Source organism: Crocodylus siamensis, chromosome 2 (genome assembly GCF_052110815.1).
Source record: "Crocodylus siamensis isolate JL-2025a chromosome 2, ASM5211081v1, whole genome shotgun sequence".
Classification (NCBI taxonomy): domain Eukaryota; kingdom Metazoa; phylum Chordata; order Crocodylia; family Crocodylidae; genus Crocodylus; species Crocodylus siamensis.
Genome location: NC_143396.1, coordinates 265,411,677 through 265,429,857, shown reverse-complemented (window position 1 = coordinate 265,429,857; position 18,181 = coordinate 265,411,677). Strand labels below are relative to the sequence as shown.

Sequence of the window (18,181 nt, the reverse complement as noted above, 5' to 3'; positions counted from 1 at the left end):
GTCCTATTCAACTTAATTTAAAAATGAACTTTGTGAAAAGAGCATCACAGCACTTTGGTATTTGCTGCTGCCCTAAGCTTCACCTTGTGAGGGCTCTGACTCTTCTTCCCTCTGTGCCTTTGAATGGTAGCGTGAGGCTATTTCCTCCATCCATATGAACTGAACCATTCATGCCTACCTCTGTCATACAGTAAGAAGAATTGTGAAACTACCGAATTCTATTGAGTTGTGAGATCTGCTAATTAAAGAGGTTTTTAGTATATGGATATGGATGGGGGTCGTCATTGACCACAAGATGAACATGAGCCTGCACTGTGATGCTGCAGCTAGTAAAGCGACCAAAACGCTGGCTTTCATCCATAGATGCTTCTCCAACAAATCCCAGGACATCATTCTCCCCTTGTACTCGGCCTTGGTGAGGCCGCAGCTGGAGTACTGCGTCCAGTTTTGGGCTCCACAATTCAAAAAGGATGCGGAGGAGCTTGAGAGAGTCCAGAAAAGAGCCACAGGCATGATCAGAGGTCAGGAAAACAGACCGTACGATGACAGGCTGAGAGCCATGGGGCTCTTCAGCCTGGAAAAGCACAGGCTCAGGGGTGATCTGATGGCCACCTATGAGTTTATCAGAGATGACCACCAGGATCTGGGGGAACATTTGTTCACCATAGCATCCCAAGGGATGATTAGGTCTAATGGTCATAAACTACTGCAAGACGGTTTCAGGCTGGACGTAAGGAAGAATTTCTTTACTCTCTGAGCCCCCAAGGTCTGGAACAGCCTGCCATCAGAGGTGGTTTGAACACCTACATTGAACACCTTCAAGAACAAATTGGATGCTTATCTTGCTGGGATCCTATGACCCCAGCTGACTTCCTGCCCTTTGGGCGGGGGGCTGTACTCAATCTTCTGAGATCCCTTCCAGCTCTTACGTCTATGAAGTCTATGGTATATGGATATACCTGTGTAACACCAAAATAAGGATTCAGGATATGCAACTCAGAATTATTTGAAACGGCTGATCAGTTTCCAGGTTCCCATCAAAATTATGCTGGAATAGTACAGTGACCCACTTTGTATTTATTTCTAGAACTGTTATTACCACACAGATGTTTTACAAAATGTTTGTCTGTCAAAAGATGGATGGTGACTAAATAAGCTGTCCCTCTTCCACCAGGTTTTAGGTTTCCAAAAACCTCCTACTCTTGCACAGCTTACAGCCTACTGATTCCTGTTAAAAGTGCACCTTTAAAACTTCTTATGTTTCCATATAACTCAAAATGACTGACCACTTAGTTGTTTTTAAAAGATTGTACAATGGTGAAGTCAAGATTATGTGGTGGGTTTTTTATCCTCAATAATAGGTGGAGTTCTTTGAACCATTTTGGGACAGTGGAGAGCCTCGGATTGGAGAAAAAGGAGCAAAAGGCTGGAAAGCATGGATGCATCAACAAGAAAAGGGTGGCTGGATTGTTGTCAGTAAGCCTGGTAAGCACATTGTTACTTTAACTTTTTATTTATTTTGTTTTACATGTTTTTGCTTTCCTGCCTCCTGCCAGATCCTGAAAACCTTAGGGGACATCATAAATACTGAAGTGTCTTAGATAAATCATGTAGGAGAAGGAAAATCAACTGCAAACTACAATTAAAGCTGCTCCCAAAAATCTGTACCAAGATGGAGTTAAAGCTGAAACACATTCCCCTTTTAATAATACTTAACAATTAGAACAACTGAAAACTCAGGAGCTCAGGAAACTTTTTTTATTAATATTTCAGTACCAGTTTTCAGTCCAGTCCTGGATCCTGATCCATTTGCCATGATACACCTCACTGTTGCACATTTTAAGTAAAGCCTGCCGGGTGGAATGTATGAATTTAAACATGATATGCTGCAGTTTTCGAGTGTATGATAGGCCCAGCCTGTACTTGAGGCAGGTGTTTCCGTTATCAGGATAATGGCAGAACATCCCCTTTGGAATAAAGCACAAGGGTTGGTCCCCTAGAAAATGTTTTTAAAAATAGTTCTATGTTTGTTTTCATTGTTCTGTGCAAATTGTGGTATTTCTTGACCGTTTTTAGATGCTTATTTGATAAAGTAGATCTGGCCCAAAGACCAGAAGTTCAGGCAAGCAGTGATTCTCTTTCCTTGAATTTAGAAAACAGTAGCAGTGCAGGTGTTTGTGGTTAGGTAATTAATAAATAGTATTATGCTTCTAACATACAAATCAGGTTGTAAATCGTAATCTAGTTTCAACACGTGGTTATTTTATGAGCATTTAACTACATTGCTGTGATCCTTTGCACGTAAATTTAGTTAGTGAAAATATCAGCCCATTTAAAGCAGCAGTAGCAAGTGTAACTTGTGACATTTAATACCATAATAATACTTTGTGTACTTGTATGGCTTTTCATTTTTAAAACACATTACTTATGCTAATTATCACAACATACAAATGAGGTATATCGGCAAGCAATAGTTTACTCTAGGCTGCACGAGAATGTTGGTATCAGAACCAGGATTATATATTTGTGTATTAGGCATATTAGAACCTAGAAGTGTCTGGTCTAGTAATGTGGCATTTGTTTATATATTTAAAGCATTTTACATTTAACAAATTTCAGTCTTTGGTGGGGTTCCTATAAATTCTGGTGCATTTTTCCCCCCCAAGATGATGATGATGAGGAAGATATAGAAGAAGATCAAGAAATAAAGGATAAAACTCTACCCAAATGGGAAATTTGGCTGGATGTTGAAGGTTCCCGTGAAGCCAGGCATTGGGTCCCTTGGCGGCCTGACAAAACAAAGAAGCAGACTGAAGAAGATTGTGAAGACCCAGAAAGACAGGTCACTGTGACTCAATAAGACCGTGGGTGGTGATTAACTACTTGTGCATTGACTAGCATAGCAGGGTTCTGACCTCTTTAAGTGCTACTATAATATAAATAATAAAAATGCTGTCCTGGAATTTGGACAGATAAGTAAACTAAACCCATGCAAATGAGGAGAGAGGCAGTTGGAATACAGTGATAGTAAGTGCTCCAACATTAGCATCAATGTGAAAGTTGGTGAGTAAAACAGCCAGAGGCATCATTTTTTAACTATTTCTTTTAGACTCCTGGTTTATAAGTTTCTGGAAGAGATTACCATTGCTGATGCTACACACATTTAGTAGTGTAGAACTGGAAAATTTAAATCCATTATCATCAAGTCAAACCTGCAGTCTTACTGTAAGGGGGCCATTACTTATCTATTTTGTCATCTTAATTTCAGTCAAATTCCATCACCATTTCATACCCATTCACAAAAATCTTTATTGAATTTGGAAAGCTTCTTTGATTACTGAACTTGCTAAGCTATTTGATTGAATTGTAATTTAAATAAATGTTTCGTTCTTTTTTTTAGGTATTATCTGATGATCTTGGGCCATCATTAATCAAACTTTCTAATCCAGATCTTCAGATTCAGCTGTTGTACTCATTTCTGCAATTTTTGGGAGTTCCCTGTGGGTGCAGTCTCTTTCCTTCAAGTCTTTATGTAGCTATGGATGAAAACAATATATTTGACAGTGGGCAGCTGGATGAAAGGCCATTGACCTCCTTTTATTCATCACTTGCTGGAGTTAGCAGCATTGGCCACATGGACACAATGATCAGGAGGAGACAGCACATTGGTCATTGTAAGGAGGGGGAGGAGTTCATACAGAATCTGTTTCACGTAATACTGCCATTGTTTTCAGGAAAAGAGAAGATTAACCTTTCTGAGTGTTGGTTGCTATATGAAATCTCAAAGGTAAATAAGGATTTGTATATTCTCTTTTACGTATGTGGTTTTCGTTCTGTTGGCTATTTGTGTTTTGTATTTCATTAAACCAAATTAACATTTGTATGGCTGAAACACTTTAAAGTTGGAAAATACTAGTGCAGGCTATGTGCATCGCAGTAATTTCTGGTTCTGTAATATGTTTTTCCAACAATAAAATATTTCATGCAATCTTTTGCATACAGTTTCAGATGCATGTTAATACCATCCACTGTTGTGAAGGCTGGATAGTCTTCGAAAATAATTTTTACATGAGATGCAATGAATGAGCCCATGTGGAGTGAATCCAAATCTAAACAACTAAGGCAGTACATAAAAGGCTCATCACTGTGATATATGAGGACCTTGCAAGGAAACTTTTGGTGTATTTTACAACATGCAACTATAATACTATTGAACAGTATAGTGTGCTATAATTTGATACGTACAAACTGATTATTTAAGTAAAGACTATTGTAATGCATACCCAGTTCTAACTTTGTCATTTCTTGAACTTGAGAGCTCAGCTTGTCAGTGTTTTATTTTCTTTATGCAGCACAGTACCTGTAAGCCCCCCTCCCTCTCCTACCCAGACTCTCCCTAACCTTAGTAAGAACAGGCAGTGGGACCCAGGTAAGAAGTCCCAATATGGCTTTCCCACCCAACCCTCACATTTCTCTGTCAAAATATTCTACATTGTGGAATCTTACTTTGATGTTTAATTCTGTTTGCCAGCACTGTTTGGCTCTACAGGAAAATGTTGCTCAAACTCTTCAGCCCGACAAATTCCTTATTTAAAGTAAAAATCTTTTTGCACTTACAGTTTTGCTCTTTCTTTTACTTTTATAGTAAAAGTATAAATGATAACAATGGTAAACAGGTGTAATCTGTGTGTATTTCAAGGCGGTGACAGAGAATGCTTTGGAAGGGGGAGTGAGATCTCGGCTTTAGATTGTCATGTTTGTAGCGCTTTTAAGACATCCACTCCCACTGCCTGTTGTTACCAAAGTTGGGGAAATAGAGGAAGCATATGGAGGCACCACAGGAAGCAGAAGTGCTCAGCTATGACAAAGAGATCTGACCATTGGAGAATTCAGTCTTATTCATGCCTTGCTTACACAGAGGGGTTTACCCATTAGTATAGCTGCACTGGTGTAGCTGGTGGTATAGATATGTTTCATGGTGCATCTTGTTCCAATTTCAAACCAGATTAAAATGCATTAGTAAAAAGCTACAGGGGTGTAGGTTGTAGCCGTGTTGGTCTAAGGACCTAGGCAGACAAGGTTCTTTGCATGAATCTGATATCTTTTATTAGACCAACTTAATTATTAAGCAAGCTTTTGGGTTCAAAAACCCTTCGTCAGGCTGAGGAAGTTTCAGCAGTTGGTGTGTGTTCTTCCTGGATGGAATGAAAAGTAAAGAAGCCAGAGGCTGGTCCGGTATGCATACAAGACAGGTAGGCGTGAAAATGTAGATTGAGGGGTCAGTGGGTGAGAGAAAGGAGGGGGGGAGGGGAGAGAGAGAAGGGGGATGAAAAGTGGAGAGAGACCTAGGGAGTCAGCTGTCAGGCAGGTTATAATGTGTCATAAATCCAGTGTCTAGATTTAGTCCACGATTTTTAGTATCCAGGAAGTCGATGAAGTGGAGTTCATGGGCTCATCTCTGGGAAGTGTTTTGTAAGTTTCCTTTGAGGATCAGGACTGAGAGGTTGGAGAGAGAAATGTGCCCCCACAGGTAATTAGGTATTCCTGTCTTTGATAGATTTCCGGTGAGTAATTATTCTGGTGCACAGTTGTTGTTTGGTCTCTCCTATGTATTTTCCATCGGGGCATTTGGTGCATTGGATGAGATGCATTACATTTCTGGAGGTGCAGCTGTAAGATCCAGGAATGCTGATGGCTCTGTTGTGGGGTGTAGTAATTGTGGGGGGGCGTGGAGATGTGTTGGCAGGTTTTGCCTTTCTTGTCATGACATGGTCTGGATCCTTTTGGTGTGTTCTGGGCTTGAGGAAGTTTGCTTCTGGTGATGAAGTTCGCAAGGTGTGGTGCTTGTTTGAAGGCTAGGATGAGTGGCTCTGGGAAGATCTTTTTTAGAGTAGGGTCTCTTTCTAGTATGGGTTGCAGTTGTTTGAGGATTTTCCGTACAGGTTTGAGGGAGGGGTGATTATGTCATAACCAGCGGTGTGTGATTTGTGGGGGTTTTTCTTCTCTACTGCAGCAGTTCTTTATGCGGTATCCGAGTGGCTCTCCCTCCCCCCCCACCCCCATTGACTCAGTCTACATTTTCACTAACTACCTGTCTTGTATGCGTACCAGCCCAGCCTCTGGCTTTACTTTTCATTCCATCCAGGAAGAGCACACACCAACTGCTGAAACTTCCTTAGCCTGATGAAGGGTTTTTGAACCTGAAAGCTTGCTTGATCAATAATTGTTTTCCATTTATTTAAGTTGGTCTAATAAGAGATATCAGTCATGCAAAGAACCTTGTCTGCCTAGTAAAAGTAGGACACTGAGTACATTCTTGGCATTTGCAGTGGTGCAGCTACATTGTTGTAACTGCACTAGCAGCTAAAAATCATGGTATGGACCAGGCCACAATTAATGCATGTTGATGCTCTCTTCCATGTGTCCATTAGCTATATTAAGAACATAACATACAGTTTCTCATGGCACAGTGTTAGGAGAAGAGGAGAGGGGATTAATTTATTTGGGGCAAAAGAGAAACTAAGAGGATGAGGGCTTCTTTCCTTTAGTAGTTGGGCATGTGACAAGTGCTGTTGATTTAGAAATTATTAATGGGTTAATGAAGCTGAACAATGCGGAGATAGCCATAATAATTTTTTTTTCAAATTTTATTCCATCTATCTCCATGTAGATCATTCAGTGCCTCCAAGCAAAAAACAAGAAGAAATTAAAGATACAGGGAAAGAAGAGCAAAAGGCTAGCCAAGAATCTCCTTAAGGCATCTGAGAACCGAAACAACCTTTCCCTCTGGAAACTGTATGCCTACCTGGAGTGGCTGCTTGGCAACACGGATGACGCTAGAAAAGTATTTGATGCAGCTCTTTGCATGGCACGAACTGAAGGGATGAGAGATTCCCAACTCTGTAATTTGAGTCTTCTTTATGCTCAACTGGAAGTTGAGCTGCTGGAAAGTCTAGAAGGAATGGCCATGTCACGTGCTGTTCATATATTAACCAAACTGGTTGAAAGTGGGCCATATGTACCATATAGTGGGCAAGCATTATCTATGAACATCTTGAAAGCTCGAAAGATATATGAGCATGCACTACAAGACTGTTTAAGTATAACACCAATTTCTAGCCAGGGTCAAGCCAATAGTTGTAGCCAAATGGTTAGTTTGGTTGGTTGCTATGCACTCTTTCAGTATTTGACTGTTGGAATCGATGCTGCTGTACTAATATATAAACAGATTTCTGAAAAACTGAAAGGTCTTGGTCTGCAGAAATGTGAACGTGTTGGAGAAAATCTTGGCATTCAGAATTTCGCCACTCCTCTTGAGGCTGTCACAATGATGCACACAAATTTACTCCAATATCACATGAAAATTAGCGTTTACCCTTTGAATCCTCTGCGAGAGGTACTAACAGAGGCTTTGAAGCTGTATCCTAGCAACCAGGCTCTTTGGCAGTCATATGTCCAAATCCAAAGGAAGTCTCACAATGCTAGCAAAGCACGAAGATTTTTTCATGCTGTCACAAGATCCACAGAGTCGCTAGAGCCATGGCTATTTGCAATTCAAGCCGAGGAAATGAGAAAAAAGCTTGTGGAGAATGTCCAGAGGTAATAATATCTTACAACTTCTGAGAGAAGTAATACTGTCTGGCTTCCTCTGTAGCTATCAAATCACTTTACAAAGGAGCCTGGGTACTTGTATTATGTTTATTGCATAGATAGGGAAACTATCTGGTTTTGTTCAAGACCACCCATTGAAGCAGCTGCAGAGTTCTGAATAGAAGGTGGGTGTCCTGGTTATCGTCCCATTCTCTTTCCTCAAGATCTTGGTACACTAGTGACAGTGATGCCCATGAGCTGTGCCTTGTCAATATAATGCAGTCATAGATTGTAATGAAAATCCTGCGGGCCGCAAAATGTATAGGGAGCCAGGCATATTGTAATTTATGATTCGCTCTTGGCTACAGCCTGACACTTAGACTTTAACTATTGATATTTGAACATGATTCTAAAATGCTTGATGACAAATTATCATAAATACTTAAATTAATCTTTAGTAACTGATTTTAAATGTGAAAATAGCCCATTCTTTATGAAACTATTGCAGCACAAATATACAGATAGCTAATTAATCATGTATAAAATATTACAAATATTTCTGAGAAACTGTGTAGAATCTTCTATGAATATTGTGAGTGGCTTAGTGTCCCTGTTGAGTTCTGTATTAGTGCCTGGCAGAATGCATGTGGTTAATTTTAAAGTAGGCTGTAAGAGCTTGTTAATGAGCTAAATGGAAAAAGTTAAAGCAAAGGTTCAGATAAATCAGCTTCAGACGTACTTTCAGAGGATTAAAGATGATAGTGCCTGACTCCATCAAAGGTAAAATGGGATATTCTTTCCCAAGGCTAAGCCTGCTATCAAAGGAAACTTTGTTGGGATTCATTCTTGGGACTGTAGTGACAGTTGACAGAAGGTGAAAACAGCAGTGTTTCTTTAAATGCCCAAAATATTTTCTCTCTAACCACTGATGGCTTTGCACTTTGTTTTTCCTATGAAAATTCAGAATTGTTAAGTTATTCATTCTTTAGTTTGTTGCTGGGTAGAGCACAGCATGTGCATTCGACAATTTAAATGTGTTGCCCAGTCTTGAGAGTATTTGATTTTTGTTCAAGTTAAAAACTTTTTTTATTTTGCTCTGTTTATTTAGTTCTATACAGAAGCTAAAATGTTAGAAAAATAGCACTATAACATGATTGAAGACTAGTGTCTTCAGGTTATATTCTAGTCAGAAAGAATGACCCAGAAGGAATTGCTTTCTCAGCTCTGCATTATTTAGTATAAGTTCTTCAGTTTGCCAGAGATCATTTCCACAAGTAAAAATAAATATTTCATTGACCTTTTTTTAACTTATTTATGTTTTAAAAATTACTAACTGGATAAGCAGATATTCCATTCTAGTTTCCTCACTGAGATTTTTATATTCACAAAAAGAATTATGTGTTTCTCCTATAATACATTTGTGCTATTTTCTGGGGAAGATCAACAGGGAAATAACTGCTTTCTTCATCAGAACACAATTGTTCAGCTGATGTCTGTATTGTCTGCTTTTCTGTTTCAGGGCAAATATTGGAGAAATATATTCAACCATTCCTGAAACTGGATTAACAAATCGGATCATAGCTTTATTTGATCATGCAGTTCAGAGTGAAAATGGTGCCCATTGTCCATTGCTGTGGAGAATGTATTTGAACTTTCTGGTGAGATGAGACCAGACTTTATATTTACTGTATTTGGAATTGTTGATTTTAATTGTTAGGTTTGGTAATATCTTAGCAGCATACAGCATGTACAGACATTTGTTCTCTCAGGAGAAACTCTCCTGGTTAGTGATTTAACCCTGGCTGTTCCCTGGTTATTTTTCTCCTGAAGCAGCCATTTTTACTCTGAGAGAAAAAGTCTGAACATCTGTATGATTGTGGTTTCTCTTGGGAAAACAGTGACTTCACATAGCAGTGGTCATCATGTGGTAAACACTTCTTAAGCATCCAGGAATGGATAAATATTTAATTGCTTACCCCTAATCTATACTTCTCATTATTAATTATACTACCTAGTTATTCCTCATTCCCTTCCATAGTAAGCTTTATAACCATATTAAGGTTTCCTTTGTTCAAGAATATGGAATCCCAGAAAGACTATCAGTGGGTGAATGAAAGGTAGAGGAAAAATACACTGTATCTGAAAAACTTAAAGTAGATAGTCATTTGTTATAAGGATATTGGGGCAGATAGAGAAGACAGAAAGCAAACAGAAACTTTTATACACAATTCAACTTTGTTCAGTTTAAACCAGGGTGGCCAGATCTAGCCTGTAGAGCCCTAGTATCTGACCAGTAGATCTTGGACTGACCCATGCAGCATGTGCTGGCCCTGGCCCTGCCCCTGATTGCAGTGGACCAGCCGTGCAGTCTGGCTCTGGGGCCAGCTCATAGGGCCAGCACATAGTTTGGTGCAGGCAGTGTATACAGTATGTGCCCCATGCTGGCCCCATGTGCCACATGTAGCACAAGCCCCCATACTGCTGTGAGGCACATATGGCTTGAACCTGACATGCGTGCTGCATGTGGCACGGAAGACTGATCCAGGGTGTTTGCTGCATGAGCAGCCCATGCTGGACCGGCCCTGTATGCTGACCCCACAACCCTCATCCAACCTATGGGGCTGGATGAGCTTGACACCCCTGTTTTAGACAATACAGTGGATGAGAGTCCACTGACGACTTAGATTTAACTGCAGCTGCTTGACTGGGTATCGGACGTGCTCTTTGGTATTGTTGAATTTTATGTGGGCAGAGTCAAAATAGATATGTATTCTATGGCAGCCACAATGGGCTGGGAAATCCATTCTATAGATCATTCAGAAAAGGAAAATATTTGAGTGTATTTTTTATTGTGACGTTAATATTCAGTCTGCTCTATATAAGTATCTGTTTGGCATTTAGATCACTCATGTCTGGATTATGAGTGACACAGGGACAGAGCCTTGATGCATTTGTTTGTGGGTGAATTGCTAGTGGTAGAATAAGAAACTGCAAACATTGGAACTGTCTGATCTGCTCTCCTCAAATAGTTTCTTCTTTACTGTTCCTTCCCACCAGAGTTACAGCATAGAAAATATGTGCCTTTCTCTCATCATCTTTCCCCCCCACCTCTCCTCAACCCTTCTGGCTCCTCTCCCCTTAGGTGGTATCCAGGGCATGTACCCTACTTGTCCATCCCACATTATACTACTGTCTGGTATTCTATATTGTTTCCCTTTACAACGTTATGAAACATGAACCATACTGTAGAAGGGGAAGCAAGGTATCTGGCACAATATTAAATAAGAAATACAGAGTAAGGGAATTGACATCTTAAGTGGAATAAAAACAGTAGGCTGGGAAAAAAACGGTAGCCTGGTATCAATCGGAAGTGCACGGATAAGTAGAAGAGGAAACGGACAAAATGAGAAGTGCAGGTGGTGTGGAGAGACTAACAAGATTTCACTTGGTGAAGAAAAAGCTGGGTTAGTAAAAGAGAAGACATGTAAAAAGCTGTATATTTGGCAGCTTGCCATGAAACATTAGCTGCTTTTCCCTTTGAAATTTTGTCATGAAAATGTTAATGCACAGATATTTGTAAAAGTTATACTAAATAACAATATCCAAAAATGTCAATAAAAAAATCGCTGTGTTGTTTACTGGTCTGTATCTTACCTTAAAAATGCATAAAGTCAACTCCATAAGCACTGCAAGACAGCCAGACCTGGTACACCCCTGTTAACATGACTGGAAAAAAAACAGATGCATGAAAGCACAGAATAATTCTTAGAATTTGTCTAAAGTGGAACCTTTTCTACCACATTATACATCCTGTTAGTGTCTTGAAAAGCCACTCGTAGAAGTACTAGTAGAAAAAATAAATAATGCCCCTTGTACGTAAGAAGACATCTTGTCCAGGACTATTAATCTTTATAACCATACCATTAGCTCATAAAAGAATTATTTAATGTTTTTTTGGATATATAGCAGCCGACAGCTAAATTTAATCACCATTGTATTGTACAAGCTGAGAGATTTATTTTCACATAAATGCAAAAGCAAAAATCTTCCAAGTACATTTGCCATTGTCAGTAACTTAATTTTCACCAAGGTGAGAAGGCAGATATCATAGAAGAATAAAACACAAAAATTGTTTTCCCTAGCATCAACAGCCCTGAAAAGTTTCTGCAGAGTGGCCAAAGCATGCAGCACTATATATAGATAATAAACACTTATGTGAAGTCATGATTGCCATGTTTTAATGTCTGGCCAAAAGCTGGTAGATCTTGCCACCATTTATTATGATGTATTTTTAGATACTTGATCTTAAATATTTTGGACAAAGCCCATCTCCATCTTGTTATGTATATTTTTTAATCAGTAATCCCTTTCCCCTAAAATCCCGTTATTCCTCAGGAAATTATTAGACAGTGAAACTGAGAATTCTTTGAAGAACCAGAAGAGGCATACATTTTAGTGCTTGGTTCTGAGAGAGGATTCCACTAAGCAAAATGTGTTTTTGTTCAGCAATGGAAAATAATTTTATCATGAAATACCAAGGATTCAGTGAAGCCAAAGAGGTACAAGTATTTACAAGTAATGTTTCACCATGTAACAAAGTAGTTCTGCACTTAGCAAGGGGTGCTGCTGATTTTAGTCCCAATATTAATACAGTGAGACCAAGAAAAAACATGAAGTCACTTGCTTTTGAAGAATCTCCTCTTCCCAGAACACTGCAAGGCATTTCAGAACTGCTGTTCTGCATGAAGACACTGCTTAGGTCAGGCTTGCCATAGAATTGCCTTCACATGAGCTCTTTTTAAACCTGTCCAATTAAAAGATTTCTTTCAGTAGAAATCATTAAAATCTTTACCTGTTTAATCCTCCTGATTTTAAAGCTCATTATAGCTGGAATGTTCTGTACTTGCGTCAGTCATCAGAAATCCCAGCTGGCATTTGTAGGAAGAAGATTTTACTACTTTCAGGTATATACTAACTCAATTATGTAGATTTATGGAGATACAAGGAGGCAGGTTTCCAAAAGCCCTCACCCATCTTTCCTTTGTATATTTAATTTTTAAGTGCACAATTGCTTGGACACAATTTTTGTGCCATATTGTGCATTGTATACAGGTGAAAAAACGTGCATATAAACCTTTTATAGAATAAAATGTTTTATGCTTGTAAATAAAACATTACATACAGTAATGTTTTAGATATACTGCAACTGCATGCACAAATGGAGAGTAGTTTTTCTAAAAATTTGCCAATGGTGGAACTGTGGAAATGAAATGACTAGGTATTTATAACTCTTTAAAGAGAAAGCAGAGCCACAATCTCCTGAACCAAGAGATTTATAGCCAAAGTTAGTATAGCTCAGATGATAGTATACTTGCTTCAGAATTGTGGGTTTCAGTTCTGCACTCTGATTTGTGCTCTTGTTCAGTCGTGTCATTTAGTACTAGACTGATGCTGTTTTTCAAGTGAAATGTTAAACAGAGGGTCTTTTTGCCAGTCATTGCTCCTCTGCTGCTTGCGAGTTATAAAAGGTTACCGTGTAACTTCTAAAGGTATTGTACTACAGAGTCTACTGTCAGTGTAAGATACTAAATTATATGTCTGGTACAGTGATTGGTCATAAGGACTCTTCACCAAGGAAACTATTGATGTGAACTTTTTAATGGTAGCTTTTCTGCCTCAAGGAAAATAAAAATTGCAGATAATTTTTATAGCTTCAGGACCCACAATTTATTTGAAATATGGTTTTTTATCCTTTCACAGGTTTCTCTAGGAAATAAAGAAAGAAGCAAAGGAGTATTTTATAAAGCCATTCAAAACTGTCCTTGGGCAAAGGTAGGTTAAAAAATTAAACCAGTCATAAAGAATGATGTTTTTTTAGAAATAGAATATTGGGGAAGCTTTGAATATAAGTTGTCCTGTTACTACTTGTGTGGAAATGAAATCAAAATTAGGAGAAGCTTTACTGTGAAAAGGTTTCCAAGGTTAACTGCAAATGAGAAATGAATTTTCAGGGCAAATAAGTTTTAAAAAAAAAAAAGAGAGAGAAATGAAATTTTTCTTCTATGTAGCCCTGGAGTGATATTGCCTTGAATGCTGTAATCACTTCAGTAAGAGACATATATAGATGAAATAAAGGGAATTCAGAGACTAGAAAAAATGAATTAGGGAGCACCTGCAACTCTCACCCACTGTTGATAGGAGATCCAACAATCTTCAGCCCCTCTACTTGGTTGTAGGTTGATGTGGAATTCATAGATTTCATAGACATTAGGGCTGGAAGGGACCTCGGGAGATCATCAAGTCCAGCCCCCTGCCCAAAGGGCAGGAAGTCAGCTGGGGTCATAGGATCCCAGCAAGATAAGCATCCAATTTACTCTTGAAGGTGTTCAATGTAGGTGCTTGAACCACCTCCGCTGGCAGACTGTTCCAGACCTTGGGGGCTCGGACAGTAAAGAAATTCTTCCTTATGTCCAGCCTGAAACGGTCTTGCAGGAGTCTGTGACCGTTCGACCTCGTCATCCCTTGGGGCGCTCTGGTGAACAAACGTTCCCCCAGATCCTGGTGGTCACCCTGATAAACTTATAGGTGACCATCAGATCACCCCTGAGCCTGCACTTTTCCAGGCTAAAGAGTCCCATGGCTCTCAGCCTGTCGTCGTAAGATCTGTTTTCCTGAACTCTGATCATGCGCTCTCCTCTGGACTCTCTCAAGCTTCTCCACATCCTTTTTGAATTGTGGAGCCCAAAACTGGACACAGTACTCCAGCTGCGGCCTCACCAAGGCCGAGTACAAGGGGAGAATGACGTCCCAGGATTTGCTCGAGAAGCATCTATGGATGCAAGCCATCATTTTGGTCGCTTTACTAGCCGCAGCATCGCATTGGAGGCTCATGTTCATCTTGTGGTCAATGATGACCCCCAAGTCTCTTTCTTCTGTAGTGCTATCCAACGTAGCACTGCCGAGCCTATAAGGGTGCTGCAGGTTTTTCCTCCCACGGTGGAGAACCTTGCATTTTTCGGTGTTGAACACCATGAGGTTCTCGTCTGCTCATTTGCTGAGCTTGTCCAGGTCAGCCTGGATCACCCGCCTGTCTTCTGGCGTAGATGCTTTGCCCCAAAGTTTGGTGTCATCGGTGAACTTGGCCGTCCACTCCTGACTCCAATGTCCACATCATTAATGAAGAGGTTGAACAGGATGGGTCCCAGGACAGAGCCTTGAGGGACCCCACTGGTCACAGGGCACCATGATGAGTGACTGCCATTGATTACAACCCTCTGGGTCCGACCACGGAGCCAGTTTCCCAGCCAGCAGATCGTGGTGGAGCCAAGGCCACAACTGGCCAGTTTGGCCAAGAGGTGATCGTGGGATACCAGATCAAAGGCTTTTTTGAAGTCAAGATATATGACATCAATCTCTTCTCCCTTGTCCAGGTGATAGGTCACCTGGTCATAGAAGGAAATGAGATTGGTCAAACAAGACCTACCCGCAACAAACCCGTGCTGGCTATCCCTTAGGATGTTAGCCTGGGCCAGTCCCTCAAGGATGGCCTCCTTAATAAACTTTTCTAAGATCTTCCCCAGGATAGAAGTCAGGCTAATGGGAATGATATAGTTAATCGTTTATAGTCCATAGTCTTGTCACTACAGGAATGCTGGTCCCATTTTTACTTTTTGTAGTAATATTCCTTGTTGGTTGTATGTACTAGATGGCTGTTTCTCTTTGTCCAGTTTTTTTCCTGCTATAACAGAAGGATGTCAGAATGAATGTTCATTTTGAATTTGCTCTCACAGGTGCTGTATATGGATGCGGTAGAATATCTTTCAGATCAGCTGCAAGAGATGCTCGACTTAATGACTGAAAAAGAATTAAGGGTCCGGGTGCCAATAGAAGAGCTGGAGCTGCTACTAGAAGTTTAAAATAAATTTGTACAACAGTGAAACACATGGGAAAGATGTGAGAGGCCAATTCGAACCTGGGTCTTTAATATACTATGCACATACTTTTTCAGTAAGAATAATTAGCTAAACTTTTGCTGCTGCTGTGCAGTAATCCTGCTGTAAGTATCTTGTGGTGCTCTTTGTTGCATATGTAAAAACTTCTGTTTTTCTGCAAAGTGCAGTGGCATCCAGAAAATGAGACTATTGAGACCTAATTTGCTGTTGGGGTTCTTCTGCATTGCTTACATTACTGTTTAAAATGACATTTCCCAGAATTCAGTAGTCACTACATGCCTACTGCAGCTTGCCAGGCAACGCAGGAAGTAACATCTGCTGAACATGTCTTTTACAATCTGGTGCAGTCAACAAGCAGTCAATAGCAACATGATGTGCATGTATATAAGATCCACATACAGTACAGTAAAGGCTGTATTAATCAGCATTTTAGTAACCAGTACACTCGGCTAACTGGAATTTTTGGCTAGCTAGATGTGGCGGGGGGGAGCTCACGTGGCAGTTGCCACCACCACTCAAACAACAATTAGCTGAAACTTTGTTTGATGAAACAGTTTTGGATTTGCATTTGTACATGTTGATAAATGACTGTTCCAATGTAAATATTCATGAAAAATATATTGGACACTTTTTAATTTGGTTGGGCCTTGGATTCTTTTTGATTCTTAAGGTACCTGTGATGGAACATACAACTTCACTGTTATTACATATCACTTTTTTAACAGTTTTTTTAAAATACACAAGCTATTTTAATTATCTTGCCTCATTGGCCTCATATACATATTGTGTAATCATGTATGTTCACAGACATAATGGTCTGTTCTGTTTTAAGATGTTTATCTCTAAGGTGAATAGTCAAGTTAAGACTGTGTGGTTGTTTGATAGTAGCTCTTATCCAAGGATAACAGTGTGCTTTACAGACTGGCACAAATTGTTGCTACATTCAGTATTAACAATAGTGCAACATACGTATTTGTTTAGGATGGGAAATAAAAAAGCAAACTCATTTCACGTGAATGTGAATAGGGAACTTAGGTAGGTGGAAAGAACTAAACAATGAAAAGATGCTGAGTTTAACATCCTTCAGACTGCAAGTGGTCAGGATCTGTGTTTTCATCTTGTTGTCTCCATATATTTACTGAACAGAGTTGTATACAGTGATAAAACTACTTAAAACCACTTACTCAGTCTTACTTAATATCTTCCTGCTTTGCAGGCAGATTGGACCTCTTAGCCATAGCACTGCGGTACTAGGTCACATGCAACTGACTGCTACAAGTTCTATGTAGCAATAGAACTTTCAGTGCAGTTTCAATGCAGTTGCTTTCTGGGATACTGTTCCTCTTGTTGTAAATGTGGCTAGTGTTAGCTTGCTCTTCACATTTCTGCAGATATTTGCATTGATACATTATTAAAACACTTATTAAAATAAGCTCAGGTTACTATGAAATATAGATTGCTCTGTGAAACTTATCTGTCCTTATTTAACTTATGTTCCAACTTCTGTGTCATCTGCAAACTTCAGAAGCAACGATTTTATATTTCCTTCCTCATTGATAGGAGATTGAATTGCGTTGGTCCAAGAACAGGTATATGCAAGATGCTTCTTGAACAGTGGTTCCTGAGCTTTTGATACCCAGGGTATACTTTTTTCTGGGAGTCCACGTCACTCTTGTGCCTAAAAAGGGCATGTATGTATGTGTGCCTGTGCATGTTTCAAAACAACCGATTTTATTTCCGTGCCAGAGGAAATCAGACCAGTGCTGTGAGATGTACTTTTAAAAGAATGACACCAAATATATCTTTCTGTAAGCATAGAATTAGTCTCCATATCAGTGATTCTCTCTAATCTTTTTAGTCTAAAGACCCTTCTCCATAACTTTTATGAATTTTGCAGCACCCTTGTTGAGAGTTACGGATCTAGATCTAAATTCAGAAAAGGTATGGGGGCCTTGAGGCTAAAAAAGAAGAGGATCACTCATCTAGCTGTGGCCACTTAAGGGCAGGAGGGTAGAAGTTAAGGGCAGAACTAAGTGAAGGTAGGACCTCACTTAGTTGTGCCCTGCTCTTTCCATTGTCTGCTGCTTCCCAGCATCCTCTGGTGGAGTTTATTGATTCAATGCTGAAGACCTCCAGGACTGGAGGAAGAACTGCCAGAGGCAGTGCTAGAGAAGAGAGAGGACATGGACTCCCAAGGGGTGGAAGATGGAAGCTTGTGACCTCTGGCAGCAAGCAGGAATCTTCACTTCCACCTGCAGCAGTTCATTTTGAGAACAGATGCATGGCCCTAGCAGGAGAGAGGGAGGAGCATGTTCCATTGGTGGAGGAAGACAGGCCAGGCCTCATCAAGGTGGGAAGGATAGAAACAACTGCCACCAAGAAGAAGTGACCCTTCTGTGGGGGACAGAAGGAGCCATCTGTTTACCTGACCTGTTGTCTTGGGAAGTCTGCTGCTTGCCTGGATCTGAGATGTCATGGAGGGATTACTGAGACTCAGCTGGCTCTCTGACTACCCCATGCTGCTCAGTACCAGCAATACTGCTAGGGGAGACCCTGAGCAGATCAAAAGTGACTATAGGGCTCTGGGTGCAAGGGTGAAGGAATCTGGGGCTTAGGCTATGTTCTCTTCAATCCAGTCA

General features: G+C 40.1%; 1 protein-coding gene across 1 annotated transcript in view; it reads left to right on the top strand.

Annotated features, from left to right (window-relative positions):
• NRDE2 (NRDE-2, necessary for RNA interference, domain containing) overlaps positions 1 to 17,192 on the top strand; it is a 43,218-nt gene extending 26,026 nt beyond the window's left edge. Inside the window, exons 8-14 of the mRNA XM_090033895.1 lie at positions 1,362 to 1,485; positions 2,667 to 2,842; positions 3,401 to 3,787; positions 6,671 to 7,599; positions 9,110 to 9,248; positions 13,351 to 13,422; positions 15,381 to 17,192. Coding sequence (XP_089890021.1) covers positions 1,362 to 1,485; positions 2,667 to 2,842; positions 3,401 to 3,787; positions 6,671 to 7,599; positions 9,110 to 9,248; positions 13,351 to 13,422; positions 15,381 to 15,506 — 1,953 coding nt within the window. The 3' untranslated portion in view covers positions 15,507 to 17,192. The remainder of the gene's footprint in view (positions 1 to 1,361; positions 1,486 to 2,666; positions 2,843 to 3,400; positions 3,788 to 6,670; positions 7,600 to 9,109; positions 9,249 to 13,350; positions 13,423 to 15,380) is intronic.
• Positions 17,193 to 18,181: the final 989 nt, after the last annotated feature.